Source organism: Corvus brachyrhynchos, unplaced genomic scaffold, assembly GCF_000691975.1.
Source record: "Corvus brachyrhynchos isolate BGI_N302 unplaced genomic scaffold, ASM69197v1 scaffold49, whole genome shotgun sequence".
NCBI classification, from domain to species: Eukaryota; Metazoa; Chordata; class Aves; order Passeriformes; family Corvidae; genus Corvus; species Corvus brachyrhynchos.
This window is the reverse complement of record NW_008240029.1, coordinates 63584-79872: the sequence shown is the minus strand read 5'-3', so window position 1 is coordinate 79872 and position 16289 is coordinate 63584. Positions and strand designations below refer to the sequence as shown.

The following is a 16289-nucleotide window of genomic DNA, read 5'->3' as shown; positions in this document are numbered from 1 at the left end:
CCGGCCACCCCGCCCCCCGCCTGCGGCGGGGAGCGGGCGGGAGCAGCGCCGCCCACGGCGGTTTAACAGACGGAAAAGACGTAGAGACCTTTAGGATCAGATCATCAAGTCCAGCCATTAGGCTCTCTTAAAAGGTAGTTGCTGTTGGAGTTCACTAAAGAGAGGGCTAGGAGGAAAGATTCAGACTGTAGAGAAGAGTACAGTTTTACCTGCCTTGCTCCAGGTGTTTGTACAGCCATGTGCTTTTGCATCAGAGACCGTGTCTAGGGTTAAGTAGGTGTTTGCTACGAGATGCTGTCGCGTTCGGAGCCTTGTTTCTTGCTAGGCCTCGCTCCTGAAGCCTCCTGGGGGAGTAGAATCAAGTCTGAGGTGGAGCTCGGGCATCCTGAGTAAGGGTCTGCTCAGGCACTAGTATTTCTCTACCAGCGTTGCTGGGGAAATGAGTGATTTTTCACTTGGATGCCAAGACTCTGCTGGGAAATCAGTAATTCTTGTGGCTCTTAACACTTCCTTTTTCTGAAGCGTGTTGTAGCAGCAATACCAAGTATGGTGTGTGAATCACTGCTAGCGCTATGCGAGCTAGTTCATATCTTGCACATTTGGACACTGTTAGAATGGATACTTCGGTAAAGGTGTGGGGGAGGGGTTAACTTTGTTAGATGATCACAGGTGAATAGATGGGGGTTTGTAAAAGGCAATTCTTAATGTCATCTTATTTTTGTGGTACAGATGACAGATAAAAAAGGCTAATACCGTGTGATGTGGGATGTAAATGTAAAGAGATAAAAACAGATACTTGATAAACTAAATGTGTTTACATTATTTTAGGAAGCTAATATAGTAAAACACCAAGCTGACAAAGTTGGGTCATTTTCTTCCAAAGCTTTCTCCTCTTAAACCTTACTTACTCATAAAAGATATATACTACATATAGTTGCCGTTCTCTTAGTATATTTAATGATGAGTGTTTTAATAACTGCCTCTTCTTTTTCTAAACTAAATGAAATAGAAAAACAAAAACAATATAAACTGTGGCAACAGTTTGTTTCTTGTACTAGATGGATGACTGTCGTACAGCATTAATCTGGACAAATTTTCTTTTGGTAGAAGAGCTAGTCAGAGAGGCATGGTGTATGGTGTTTACTCAGATGGAATCTCAAAATACTGAATATACATACAGGCATAGTTAGACAGGATTTGTTAGACTATATGTATATATAAAGCATCTGAAAGGCTTGGAACACTTTTAAATCCTGGCAAGATGAGAGGAAGAGTGGAACTGCTGTTTTCATAGTGGTTTATCAATCAAGTGGATGAATTTATGTATGACTCTTCCCGTGTGTCTGTAAAATTGGAAGTAGAGAGGAGAACACTGAAAAGGGAAGGCATTAATTTGTATGTAAATTATAGGCGAAGAGCTCTGACTTCAGGAAGAGATTAAATGCTATACTTGACAGAGAGTTTTGGGAAGTGAAAGGTGTTCTACTTACTGTTGCTTTGGGTATTGTATGGAATTGTTAGGTTAATGCTGTGTAATCAAATAATTGTTCTTGAGTTATTCTTCTGAAAACTAAAGAATTCTGAAATACTAGTACAGCTAAAAGCTGCTGTAGTTAAGCCCATCTAAAAGCCTGCTGCTCAGAGAAGGGTTATTTGCCCTTCTCACTTCTCCAGCCTTGAGAAAAAGGCTAAGAAGTAAATAATTTCTTTCCCTCTCCTCCTCTGGGTCATTGGGTTTGCTTCCTTTTTCCTGCATTTCACCATCAGACGTTTCACTGGCCTGGTTCAGCATGCTAAACTGTGAATAAACTAAACTGCTGCAGAGGTAAAAATCATGCTTCCCATGTTTTTGAGTTGAGGTAAATGAGGGCTGCAAAAAGTGAGAATGGCTAGGGTTGTGTCAAGGTGAGTGGTGGGTAAAGCTGAGAGCAAAGAGGAAAATAAAAAAGAGGAGAATGGGAATTTCCCATTTGACTCAGCCTATATAGGTCAGCATGTTATTTTGTTCCAGCTGTTTAGAAATCTAGCATGTTAATTGGTTTTGATTGGATTGTCTGTCTTAAAAAACAAGTAGTTCTTCCTTGACTACACTAGTACCTTTTTTTTAAAAAAAAAAAAAAAACCCAACCTACCAAACACACAAAAACCTGACAAACCTGCCCTATCAAACTCAATGCTGTTTTTTGGAGGGAATCAGCTGTATGCTGTCTTGTCATTAGATCAACAGTTTTGATTCTTACTAGCAAAGCACTTATCAATTAATGCACAGTTTTGTGCATTTATCCCCTTTCACACATTCTTACCTGATAATCATCTGTGTGGTAACGGAGTAGCCTGGGATGTTCTTACTCTATGATCTGCACTCCTTCATAATATGAAATTCCATAGCTTTGTATTTTCTGATTATATGATACTTTCATGTATGTGAAGGAGTGGAAGACATTTGTGAATTGCTATGGGATTATAGCACTAGTCACAGTAGTACTTCAGAAGAATAAGGAGGCAGAATGGAAACTAGTACTTCAAGTGAACAACGTAGTTAAGGGTGCAGCCTGCTGACTCAAATATTCACAAAGTAGCAGAAAGCATATGTGCCTGTGTCTTTTAATGTGTTTATAATATACTACAAAGAAAGGGTAGTCAGTAAATGGTTGAAGAAGAGAAGGAAATGTGAGTCTGTAGGCAGCAATGTATGAAGTTTTATAAGAAATTCTGGGTTTGATTTTTGTTGGGTATTTTGTTTTCTTCACACATATTTGTAGAGGCTGTCTAGATAGACCTGTCAAAACTTTGTAAAGTTGATCAGCTTTCTGTTCCTTAGCAGCTGTGTGTATCAGGTGTTTCAAGGCATACTAGTATTTTTAGCATCCCATAGTATTATTTATCTTGCCACAGCAGATTCTTATTTAGGAACTAATGTGAGAACTAACTCCTGCAAAATCTTTTAAATTTGAAGACCCTCAAATACAAGGAATAGCAATGACAAACCTGATCATCTACGAAGAAGTAATCATATAACTAATGAGGCATGGATGCTGTGAATTTCTGTAAAATGTTATTTATTGGAAAACCAGGGAATAGTCGACACACGTATGTGTGTGTGTATATATATATGTGCAATGGAGGAAGATAGGTTAATCTCACTGAGATGTCTAGTATATTTTCAGTCAACCCTTCAACCTTTATAGCCTTTCCACAGCTGACCATGCTTGCAACATAGATGTTATGATCAGCGAAAGGCAGATTTTGGATGTCATTCAAATATTTGATCACAGGAACTAGTCTGGTCCTACTACTAACATCCACTTAACAGAATTGAAACACTTCGTATGAAGTTGTTTAAGGCTGGTATAGAATGTGTAATAAATGAATGCATAAACTGGAAAACAGTGACATTTAATTTGAAAGAGAATGAACAAATTGTGCTGCCAATCTTAAAGAGAACCCTTTATAATTGAAAAATATTTATTTTTAAAAAGAGCTTACAGAGTTACTAGGATTGTATTTTAAAGTGTTTATCTGCTACACCTTAAGTAGAATAAATGACAACTATTTCTACATAAAATCAATGTTTAAAAACTAACTTGCTTAAGTACTAATATGTACTTGGTGCATAAAAGAGGGTTTTTTAATAGTACATAGGCCTTTGGAATAGGTTATTACTACTTGTTGCTAATCTCTGCTGATCTGTTTAGTGGAGATATTTTAAAGTGAATTTATTTGATAGAAATAAAACTTTAAATGTACTTACTATTAGATGAAGATGTGGGGGTATTTCAGTGACTTGATCCTTCCCATTTCACTAAGGAGGGTGTTTATTGCTGACAAAAATCCTTCAGCTTAATTCTCTTCAGAGAATTCTGTGACTATCATGTAATTTGTGTCATCTGCATGCTTCATGCTGCCTGAAACCTTCATGACTAGTTTCAGGATTAATCCAATGCTAGTAAGAGACAGGATTTGAGGTCTTACACTAAGCTGAGAGGAAGGAACTGTCAGTTTCCTGTTTCAATTCTTGATGGGTGAAGAATCAGCAGAGGAACTGACTTAATTTTCCTTAACCATGAGTGAACAACATTATGAAGAAAACGGGCCAAATCTAAGTGAGTCTCTTTAAAGACAATACTGTGGTTCTAATATCTCTCTTACTGAAATATCAGGTTCCCATACTTCCAGCCATATTATAAAGACTTTATAAAGAGCTTTTGCAGTGTTTTCATTAGAAGTTATGCTTGATTATAATAGTAGCCTAAGTAAAGAAAAGCTAAAATTTAGTTATGTTAATAACTTAGGTGATGTATGTAGTATTAGAATTATCCATTATGTAAAGGAGTTTATTTACAAGGGGCTTAAATACACTTTGTTCTGCATATCAAGATAACATATAAATTGTGCTAATCATTAATAAAAATACTGCAAGAATTTTGTGATATAATAAATATATTTTACATTTAGACATTTAATTACTAAAAAGAGCGCAATAACATGAAACTTTGAGTTAGGTTGCACTGAATTCTTAAACCCATGTGGCAGAAAAAATGAGGTAAGATATGTTCAAACAAGTTTATTGATGCCTTTTCCATATTTGAATTTATAGCAAGGTAGTGGCTTTTAAAAACTTGACTATATTTTAGAGCTCTAAGGAGTGCTTCAATATGTGGATTTAGATTGGAAGTGTTAAGGCATTTAATTTTTAAGATTCTATGACTTCTCTTCAGTTGCCTGCCAATCAAAAACTTGAACATACAGGATGTAAATATACAGGATAGAGAAGATGGAATTAAAGGTTTTGCCACAGGCAGCTTTCTTGGATGTGACACTCATATACATCAGTTTTACTGACTTTTAAACTTTATGTACTTTTACCTTAAAAAGTTTTGTTACATTAACATTAAGTGTTTGCTGTCTCTTGCGCAGAATCTTATTTTCATATTCTCAGTTTGCAGTGGTTTCTTCTTAATGTGACCAAATACTATCTGAATGAAAATGCTACTGTAGTTTTTATTTTAAATTGTTATGTTTCACCTGTATGTTGTTAACCAGAGCCAGTACACGGACTGTGATTAAGAGTTGCCCTTTGCAAACGATGAAAAGTTAGGACTTTTCTGTGAAGGATTATTCTCCAACTGCAGTTCTGCTTTAGATAACAGCATATAAAATTAACAATTTCTAGTGGGAATCAAAGCATTTCTAGTTTTCCACAAGTACGTGTTTGGAGAACAGTTATACATTGTCATAGCTGAGCTATCTTATTTGAAGTCATGTGGTTCAAAAGTTTTAGATAATTCTCACTCCTTTGAACAACACCTGTATTCTTTTATCATAAGAAAGCGACCTACTTTTGTTTTTCAGATAGATGTTAGACTCTTACCTCATGTCAGGAGAAAAAGGTGCTTGCTTTTTTGGACAAAATGTGTTTGAATACAAAAGTAAATAGGAGCATTAGGAGCATATACTTGAATATGAATAATGATGGCAGACATAGTGTGGGACAGTGAGAAAGCAGTGAATCTGGAAAGGATTTAGGGGTCAGACTGGAATAGAATAGCATGAGCTTGGTTTAATGCTGTGGTAAAGAAGGCTAACCTTATCCTTGGAGTGGAGAGGTGACGATTATACTTCTGTAAATAGCTTTGACTGAGACTGGTGTTAGAAGGCTGTTTTTGATTTTTAAAGTTTGAATTTTTTTTGTTTTGTGTAACTTAAAACCTGTACAGAATGTTTCCACAAAAATAATTTAAAAGTTAGAAAAAAGTTTTAGGAACTTAACTTTTTTGGTTTTTCAATAGAAAGGTTGAGATTGCTTGAATGAGTATAGTTACCTTCACAGAGAGAAAATACTATGAGTGGTTACACTTGGAAGCTGTTACTAGGATGTTATTGCTAGAAGTTTGAAAGAGCCAAATTTAAATAGAAATACAGAACAATCTGAGATTTTTACAGTATTAAAAAAACCTTAATCTTTATATAAATTAATAGGGTTTTTATTCTTATTTCAGTTCTGGAAACATCAAGAGATACACCGCTTATTCTTTTTTCAGAGTTATAGAGCTTAATGCTCAAATGAAATTCTGCAGCCTGCGGAAAGATGGGAAATCAGATTAGATAGTCAAATATTTTTGTCCTTAATCTCTTGAACAGACATCATAGAGGAAATTTAGGATCACTTAAATGATCGTTTCCTTGTCTACCTCTAGCCTTCCTCTGCCACTTTCTCTATGGCAAGACACCTATAACATTTTTTTTTCACACTCTACTACTTGTGATTCAGGGGTGGGGAAGGAAGCAGATGTGGGAATTTAGTGCTATTGTCATGAATGCTAAGGAAGTTGTTTCTCTTCGAGGAATTGCTCATTCCTATGCTGATTGTCTCTGGTGACAGCATAAGCATTTATAATAAATAGTTCAATTCGTGGGAGGAACAGTGTGATATGGGGATGCAGATGGGTGAGTAGTAAGTATAAGAGGGGAATTGCAAAGTTGTTAGGGCTTGAATGGACACCTGGAGATCATCTAGTCCAACCCCCAAATGAGAGGGCCACCTCTTTGGCAAAGGTGGCTTCTGCATGTTTAACCTATACTGTTGAGTTCTGTTTTGCACTATATAAAATGTGCCAGTTTGGATCAGCTTAGAAATTTTGAACTATTAACATACCTTAAAAGTAATCTACCTGTCGATGTTTTTTAGGATCACTACTCTGAAACTTCTGAAGAATATGAATTTGGACACATTGCTGTCTTTTGCCTCTGTGACCAACACTGAATTGTGATACGCAAAAATTTTTACCTAAGTTTTGTTTGGTGTGTGGAAGTGTTAATAAGGATGACATTGTCAGCAAATTTAAGACCAGCACAGCTCTGGGATGGTTTGTGGTAATTTGTGTGGGTTTGGGGGACTAGAGAGTATGGGAGTGTGCACATTGTGATGATCTGCATGAACACACTGACTATTACCTTGAGACAGATCTCCTACCTTCTCTTTCTGCAGCTGTATGTCTTGTCTGCAAAAGAAAATGTCATTGTTGCAGCTAATTTCCATGCAGATATAACTACCCACCACAGTGCTTGAGTATCTGTAGAAATCAAGAGTAGGGCTTTTTGCTTGTCCCATCAACACAGCAAACACCACACAGGCTTTTAGGAAAGGTACATTAGTTAGGGCTTTAGTTTGTCTACTGGTCCAGCAATAAGCACAGAGTTGTGCTAGGTTATATGAACATTCTGTATCAGATTAAAAATAGTAATAATAATTTTTAAAGCAGGTATGGGGTAGAAACATAATTTTTAAAGCTTAGGCTTTGATGACTTATACTGGGTGACATGGAGTATGACATCAACCAACAAATTTTTTTTTTGTGCCAGAAGACAGATGAAGTATACCATAACCAAACCCAAAGAAGTTTTTTGTTGTTGTTGTTATTTTGTCTTTCTTGTGGTCCAAAATTAGATACTAGTCTAGATTTAAGATTTTTGCCTATAAATCCTCATAAATTGAGTTACTTTCAGAAATCAAGCAACAGGAAGTATAGATTTTTGGAATGCTTTAGTTGCAGACACTGGTTTTCAGAAGAAATGCAGCTTAAAGACATGTCTGAAACTACACTGGAAATTATAATTTTTATTTTATGTTTAACTCAGCTCCACACTTGAGAAGAGTTTGAACAGACTCAACTTCAAAGAAACCTAAGGGAAAGGTGATTTTTTTGTCAGGCATTGGAACAGGCTGCCCAAGGAAGTGGCTGAGTCACCATCCCTGGTGGTGTTTAAAATATGTGTAGGTGTGGTGCTTAGGGACATTGTTTAGTGGTGAATTTGGCAGTGTTAGGTGAGTAGTTTGACTCAATGGTTCTTTTCCAACCTAAATTATTCTATGATTTGACCGTTTTAAAGCTTCCTCATAGAATTCAAGGGAATCAGGTTAAGATAAACTGTAGATGGCTTGAGACTTACTAGTGAAATGAAGTACTTATTCCTTTTGTGTTCCATGTTACCTCAGTAACTGAAATAGCTTTTTCTATTGTCCACCTGATGCATGAGGGGCAAGATTTACAGTATTTGTGAAAAGTGTTAATCCTGTTAGTTCTGGTTTTCTAGCAAATAATTTCTCTTCTGTTGAATCTTCTTTTGAAGAAGGGACAAGCTAAAGATTGAGATAGTTTGTTTGGTTAACTTCACCATGGATGTTGTCTGTGTGTTGAGATCCTGAAACTAGTTCTTTCTCCTGAATGATATAATACATGTCAATTTGATTTACATGTTTATAAGGCTCACTGAATATCTAAACATATTCAATAAGCATACTTCAAAAGGTGGTGTTTTTAAATTTGAAATAAAGGTGATTTTTTTTGACAGCAGTGATGAAAACTCAAAGGTGTTCATAGGTGTTTTTATAAATATATTAACAACAAAGAGGACCAAGGAAAACCTATCCTTTATTGGATGTGAAGGGAAACATTGTAACCAAGGATGAGGAAGTCTGAGGTGCCTTCTTTGCCTCAGTCTTCAACAGAAAGATTGGTTTTCCTCACGAGAACCAGCCCCCTGAGCTGGTAGAGAGAGACGGGGAGCAGAACTGACCCCCTGTAATCTAGAAAAAAGTAGTCAGTGATCTGTTGAGCCACTTAGACACTCACAAGTTTATGGGGCTGGATGGGACCCACCAGAGTGTACTGTGTGAGCTGGCGGATGAGCTTGCTAAGCCATTCTCTATCATTATTGTTAGTCCTGATAAACTGGGGAGGTTCCAGACAACTGGAGGTTAGCCACTGTAGCACACGTATGAGGCTCAATAAGGCAAAGCACCATGTCATGCACAACAACCCCATGCAACTCTACCGGCTGGGAGAAGAGTTACTTGACAGTGGCCCATCAAAATAGGACCTTGGAGTGCAGGACCAGCAGCTGGATGTATATGGGCCAGCAGTGTGCCCAGGTGGACAAGAAGGCCAATGGCATCCTGCCCTGTATTGAAAATAGTGTGGCTAGCAGGACTAGGGAAGAGATTGTTGCTCTGTACTTGGCACTGTTAAGGCCATACCTTGAGTTTTGTGTCCACTTTTTGGCCCCTCTCTTCAAGAAAGACGTTGAGTTGCAGAGTGTGTCCAGAGAAGAGCAATGAAATTGGTGAAGGGTCTGGAGCACAAGTCTGATGAGAAGTGGCTGAGGGAGCTGGGCTTGTTCAGCATAAAGAAAAGGAGGTTCTGGGGATACCGTATCACTCTCTAACTACCTGAAAGGAGTTGTAGCAAGGTGGAGGTTGGCCTCTTCTCCCAGGCAACTAGCAATATGGCTAGAGGAAATGGCCTCAAGCTGCACCCAGGGAGGCTCAGGTTGGACATCAGGAAGAATTTTTGTACTGAAAAGGTGGTTAAACATTGGAATGGACTGCCCAGGGAGGTGGTAGAGCCACCATCCCTGGGGGTGTTCAAGAAATGACTGAATGTGGCACTTAGTGCTGTGGTTATGTTGGCATGGTAGTGTTCAGTCAAAATTTGAACCTGATCGTAGAGCTCTTTTCCAACCTTAATGCTTTTATGATTCTGTGATTCTAATGATTTTATGACAATTGTAGAATTAGTCAACAAACTGCAGATGACAGAGTACTTCTCAGTTTGCTTTTGTGGTCACTTTTTCAGCATTGATTCTTTTTCAAGTGAAGCTAAAATAATATTTGACATGATCAGCAATACCTATCAAAATGCTGTGCCAAATATCCACAAATACAAAAAGAGAGCTGTATTAGAGAAACAGGACTTTTTTGCAGTCTGTCACTACCAGACTGTTTTGAAGACTATTGTTAGAAAGCTTTGAAATAGGCAGAATATTGGTTGGAAACACTGAAAAAGGTTTCCTATTCTTCAGATCCTAAGTTCTGCATTTTTCCATTTGATGACTGTTAGGTGCATTTAACAAGACACGTTTCTTAGAGATATTGTGCTCTGAGCTTTTTCCTATTGGAGCAAAGCCAAGTAACTCTTTGTTTAGAAATACGAACATATAAAGGACAGCTTCACTATTCTTCTACCTACAATTTAAAATATTGTGTAGTGCTGAGATACTGATTTTTATGTCCAGAACTGGTTAGACAAAACCATAGTATTTAATGTCAGAATTATGAATACTGATTCACGTTATTTTTTTTGCTACCCTTTTGGTGTTTTGATTAGTCTGGTGATACCCACTGAAGGAGTAACTCCAGTGACACTACATTCTGTATGAGTGCAAAACAATAATTGAAATTTCCCTGCTCACTTTTCGAAGAGTTATCCTTTCTGAAGGGATTGGAAGTACCCTGAGAGGAATACTAATATTTAGTTAATCATTACAGGTACCAGCTGTCAGTTGGTGAGAAAGTCGATAGAAGTGTGACCTCAGCAAGACTGACATAGAACAACCTTAGTTTTATTTTAACTTGGGAATGGACCTTTTAATGAATGGTTTATAAAGCTTCACCAAAAACAATGGGGTGATTTCAAGGAATGGAGATAAAAGAAAAACAATGTTCCAAAAATCTTGGAAAGGAAATGCAATGTCTTAAGCAAGAAGTCCTAGTGCTGACATGCTTTAGCAAAATGAAAAGAGGAATCAGGATGTATTTGTTTTAGGATGGAGTTGCTTTTTGTTGTCTGTAAAAAAGCTAACTGAACCTTTCTCTAAATACAATGGAGCCCATTAAAGGATAAATGTCAATTTCTCAGATAATCTTGTGCTAAACCAGCATGTTCCATATACTGTGAAAAATTTCAAGGTGTTAGTTCATGAGGGAGATTCTTTTGCGTTCACAATGCTCCTTCTGCTGGCCTTGCATTAACCGTTGTTGGACGAGGGGCACCTAACCAGGCTGTAGGACTTGAAGCAGTGGGAGACTAAATATAACCTGTAGAGAAACAGAAAAATGAAAGTTGGAGGATATGGATAGAAGGAGGTATATTGTACAGGTGAATTCATCACCATTTCTTCTCTGGACTAGGGAACTAATTTTAGAGTCCTAATGGACAATTGCTATCTTCTGTGTCTCTTATGACAGTATGTGGTTTCTATGTCATGATACCAACAAGTTAGTGATACGGTAGAGAGTGGTAGGAAATCAGTGGTGGGAAATCCACAGTGCCTCTTCTTTTTGAGGGACTGAGATCTATTTCTGTCTGGTTTACAACCAAGGTAATATGTTGTGCTGAGACTAGTGTACACGTTTGCCAGAGCTTTCTTCTGGGACTTCATGTGGAGAGAAATGTCCTGTAGGGGCAGAGGGAGGAGACAGGGAAAAAGAGTACAACTTGTTCTTCAATTGTTCTTTAATTCTGTAGTGAAGAAACTGTGGTAGGTGCTATTGCTGTTATTTGTGAATATAAGAGCAAAAAGACAGGCAAAGTGGCACAGGCAAGGACTTGAGATTATTTGGAAATGCCAATATTGTGACAGTATCAGCATGTAATAGTTTATGTAGTTTGTGGGCTGGAAGGCAGTGAAAGTAATGCTGTATTTTTTGAGAGGACTGCCAGAGCAGATCAGTAGAGCTACAGGTTAATGAAGTTTATATTTCAATAAGGAATAGATTAAGTAAAACATGTCATGGAAGGGTCCCCACAACCTTTACAAAATAATTCCTTTTGCATTGTTTTTCATAAATTCCTGCCTCAACTACTGGAGATTTTTTGAGGGAGTTAGTAAAGTAATGAAAAGCCAGGCTGGGGGGTTATTTTAGTGTATATCCAGAACATTTATGTGAAGTTTATTGCAATTATCAAGTGTTTTTAGGTAAACTAGAAAGGGTAGGGGAGAAATCAGTGTGTGTGTTAGAGAATAATAAGTAAGAGTTAAGAGATAGAATGCTATACAAAGATTAGACTGTTAAAATAAACTTAATTTCCTTAAATGTTTAACATCTGCATGTCTGAGATGAAGAGTGGGTTTTGCAGCCACCTATGGTGTTTTTTAGAACCATTTCTTAAACCAGAGTCTTCTGACTATTCCTTTTATGGTATAATGTATCATTTCATTTTATCTTTCTCTTGTTTTTAATTCTGTTACTTTTCCACTAGGGGATGGGACTGCCAGGGAAAGTAGTCCATTTATTAACAGAGCAGAATTTGACAGAGGAAATGTGTATGAAGGAAAGAATATGGCTCTCTTTGAGGTGAGTTAAATACTCCAAAAACATATTTTACCTTTCATGGAGATGCGCAAGCACCTGCTTGCTTTCTGTCTTGAAATTTAGTGGGGGGAAAATGAGTTTTAATAACTTTTTCATAGTTTGGTTCCTGCTAACATTCCATTTCAGTGGATTTGAATGATATATAGGCAAGAACAGTAAATACTGGTGTGCATTAATGGGAAGAAATAATAAGACAAAATAATTCTTGCATTTAATTTTTTTGGGCTAGAATCTAGACATTGTTAGAGGAAGTTGCTGGAAGTTAAATCTATTTGTTTTAAGAAAGCAGTATTCAGTTTTTAAAGGATTAGCAAAAGATTTTGTTCAACAGGGGAATCACAGATTTCTCGTAAAGCAGCAAAGCTATAAAACAAACTTATAAGCCATGACTTAGTTGTATTGTCCAATTATAGTATAGAGCATACCATAGCAATTTCTAATGTAAACATCTGCTTTATAATGGACGTTTCATACCTCTATAATTGACTGAATGATTATAATCAATTAGTGAAAAAAGTATATTAATTTAGTACATTTAAGGGCCACTTTTGCAATTAAGTAGTATTTCTAGTAAAAACCTTAGTTGTTCTGCTCTAGCAGCATCAACTGGCCTGGCTCTGATGCTTGCTGTTAACAAAAGCAAGGTCCTTCCAATATTGTTTAGCCACCTTGCTGTTGCATTCTTGTAAATGTTTTCTTGTTCTCTTATGCTTCTCTCTTCTTCCTTTCAAATGTCTTTGCGCAGAGGACATGATCTTTCAGTTCATTTTGTGCATGAACCAAAAAATGTATATGTACTATTTTTCGCTGTCTTAGAGAAAATTGTGCTAAGGATCAAAGTAATGTCCATAATTAATTGTCTTTTTATCATGTATGCAATATCTTAGTATTTTTTGACAGGAACAATATTTAAGTTTTGTCACTGAATTTCTCTCCTTCAGGCTCTATTCCATAAAGCCATTCCCAAAACTTTATGTGGTTCAAATTAGTTGCTGTTTTCCTTAGTGATGATAACTTGGCCGTAGCTGCTTTTTGTCCCAAATCTGTTATTTTGAATCATGACCTACCTTAAATCCTCAGCTGATATAAAACCATTACTTTTACATATCTCAAGTTATAGACAGTGCTGTTAACAGTATCATGTTGAAAGCCTTCTAGTGACTTCATCACCAATGGTGATGTTGTCGTGAATCTTTTTTCATACTATGTATGTTTCAGAGTAAGTTTCCTACAATCTTGTTTTTCTGATGTTTTCAGATGTTGGAGTTGTTGTATAAATTGTTAAAAAGAAGTTTGACTATTATGATTGTTATCATTACCTAATCTCCCAGGCAGAGATACTTCTTGTCTGTGCTTGTCACCCCAATTGTAGAGGGATTCGTTGTGGAACAGGGGCGTATGATACCCCTGGAAAGATTGGACAACCCAGGGTTGCTGAAGAAAAACCCCTGAACTGGCCCCTGGCTGCAGGCAACCCTGGAAAGCACCTGGCTGCAGGCAGCCCTGAAAGCCCCTGGCAATACACTGGTTCGCTCTCCCACGGATTAGAGGCCGTCTAGAGGGACTGGGTGTGAATCTTTGCAAAAGTAGATATAAGCTTGTATAGGTAAACAATAAAGGAGAGAACGATGCTCAAATCGTAGTGGTGTATGTGTCGTTACTCTGGCTAGCTCTCCAGCACTTGGACCTCCCCCAAAAACCCGATCTCGTCTTCTTTCCAGTGTTCAGTTTTTGTGTATTTAATTGAATTCCCTTGGATCCATTTTTCTTGGGATTCTTGTGTTGTATATTCTTCTGGATTTTGTTATTTGTTTTAGCATGTTTTTGTTTCGTGGCAGATAATTGGCTAAAGAAAGATGGGCTGACTTCTGTGTCAGGTGGTATTACATATGTGCAATAACGTGATATGCATATGTGTGGGTATTTTCAACACATTAACACTTTGGAAGTAGTATGCCTGGTGTAAGATAAAATATGTAAGCCTGCAGTGGTAGACTTTAGAGAGATCCTTAAGTATTTTGGTGCTTGAGAAATCATTTGAAGTCACTCTTTAAACACAAGCAAGATGCTGGAAAAACACCCTAATGACTCAGCCCTACCAGTACAATTGCTAAAGACTGTATTGTGATAAAAATATATTTTTAAAATTAACAGTGGTCCTTCTCTAGGTTTTCCTTATATTCGAGCTGCATATTGTAAGATAGTGTAAAAATATGAAAGAAATGGTGCAACACAGCCATGTAGTGTTAAACTTCTAGAAAGAATAGAACTCTCCTGTTGGTTGAAAGCTGAGTGGTATTTTGTCATGCTAATTTTTTTATTTGGCTGAATCAGGGCTGACCTGCTGAGTATGTGTTTGAAGTAGTATCATAAAATGATGACTTTAAAAAAAATCTATTTAATAAATGCAGTGTTCTTCAAAATCCAACAGGAAGAAATGGATAGTAACCCCATGGTGTCGTCTCTTCTGAATAAACTAGCAAACTACACCAATCTGACTCAAGGAGTGGTGGAACATGAAGCAGATGAAGACAGCAAACGAAAGGAAGTCAAGGTATTTAGACTTCTAATAATTTATCGAGACAAAGCTAACTACAAAGAGGAGCATTTTTCAACCTGAAAATAGAATATGTGGATACCTAAAAACAGGAGTAAGATTTGTAATACCATGTTTAGAACTGAAGCATTTGCAGAAGGACTTGTGTTAACTTGATGTTCTTGTTAGCATATTTTAGCAAGACTTTGCTGTAGAACCCCTAGGAAAAACATGTGCTAATCTAGGATCTGAAATATGGATTATACCCAGTTTCTTCTTCCTTGTGAACTTGTTTGAGCATCAGTACCTGTTACCTACCTCTAGTGAGCATACAATAGGACTTTTTGCAGGTTTATTAATATATTTTAACTGCCTAGGTTTTTAGGTAGTTATGTTAAGGCAAATTTGAGATGAAGCAGGTCACTCTTAAATCTATAAGCATATTTGTATCTCTTAACATGGTAGTAGTTTTTTTGAGTAACTGTCTTGGTTTTGTGTGTCAGAGTAAGTATTTTTAAAAGTTAGTGGATGCGTTCCAAGAAAACATTTTGTTGCAAACATCAAAAATACTATACTTGGGGGAGGGGAAGGCATATATTCTGTTTGACACATTGCTAAACACACTTGCTAGAAGTGAACTGAATTCATCAAGGGTTGTCTGTCTACTGGATACCCAAAGTGTGTGTCTCTGCCTCTGTAGAAATGGAATGTATGCAACAGTTGGAATCTGTATGTGGCATGTTAGATTGATCCCTCTGAGAGCAAGGACTGTTTTGGAAGGAGAAAGCTTGGATCAAAACATGTGACCTGATAGAGTATAAGAACTTGTAGGCAAGGAGGGATGATGAGCTGCATGGTGACTGAAACTAAGATAATTAAGGTAGAGGTTGGGAAAGGGACAGTGCTGGGAGTCATCTCTCTTTTTGTAGGAGAAGGGGTGCTGCTACTGAATTTATATGCTGAGCTATGAAGAAAAGAGGAGAAGCACATGAGAAGGAGTGAAAGGAAAATGAGCACAGAGCAGAAGAGACAGAGATGAAAATAAGCTAAGAAGGGCGACTCATTTGACTGGAAGGGAGATTTTGAGTGGAAGTTGGTACCAGGACAGTGGGCAAGAGTCAGGAATAAAGTCCAGCTGTTTGTTTAACTTTTTGCTTATCCTGCATTTGTTCATGAGTGTGCTTTCTTTCTGTTTGTCTAGTTGTGCTTGATCTATATTTGTTTCATCTCATCTGAAGGTAAACTTCAGACATGGGAAAACTAACACTGATCTACTCACACTTTCCTTAGTGTGATCCCTGTTGTCCATTCAGCTGCTGTGTAGAGGTTTTTTTCAATGCAGCACCATATTACTCCCTCTGGAGCTGACTATCCAAATAAACACTGTGTCCTCACTTGCACTTAATCTTGTTTGTGCGCCATGTGGTGGCTTGATAACACGATTTTTATGTACGTGTCTGTTGGGGTTTTAGTTTAGTCCTAGTTTTTTTCCTGTTAAAGGAATTTTTTCCCATATGCATGTTGCTAGGGGACAAATGGCTGTTGTTGGGGTCTCTCCCCCTGCCATGGAGCCCTGGGAGAGGGGCCCTGGGGGGGGAG

The 16289-nt window shown here is 37.4% G+C and overlaps 1 protein-coding gene and 1 long non-coding RNA gene across 4 annotated transcripts in view; one reads left to right on the top strand and one right to left on the bottom strand.

Moving 5' to 3' along the window:
* Positions 1-3925, bottom strand: part of LOC108448997 — a 6152-nt gene extending 2227 nt beyond the window's left edge. Inside the window, exons 1-2 of the long non-coding RNA XR_001865091.1 lie at positions 3752-3925; positions 210-344 (exon numbers count right to left, since the gene is read on the bottom strand). This is a non-coding gene — a long non-coding RNA (uncharacterized LOC108448997). The remainder of the gene's footprint in view (positions 1-209; positions 345-3751) is intronic.
* Positions 3926-3988: 63 nt separating this feature from the next.
* Positions 3989-16289, top strand: part of LOC103622004 (solute carrier family 12 member 7) — a 64472-nt gene continuing 52171 nt past the window's right edge. Inside the window, exons 1-3 of one of the 3 annotated variants that reach the window (XM_017743639.1) lie at positions 3989-4103; positions 12042-12136; positions 14586-14708. In XM_017743639.1, coding sequence (XP_017599128.1) covers positions 4064-4103; positions 12042-12136; positions 14586-14708 — 258 coding nt within the window. In that variant the 5' untranslated portion in view covers positions 3989-4063. The remainder of the gene's footprint in view (positions 4104-12041; positions 12137-14585; positions 14709-16289) is intronic. The other 2 variants (XM_017743637.1, XM_017743638.1) reach the window with 2 other exon arrangements.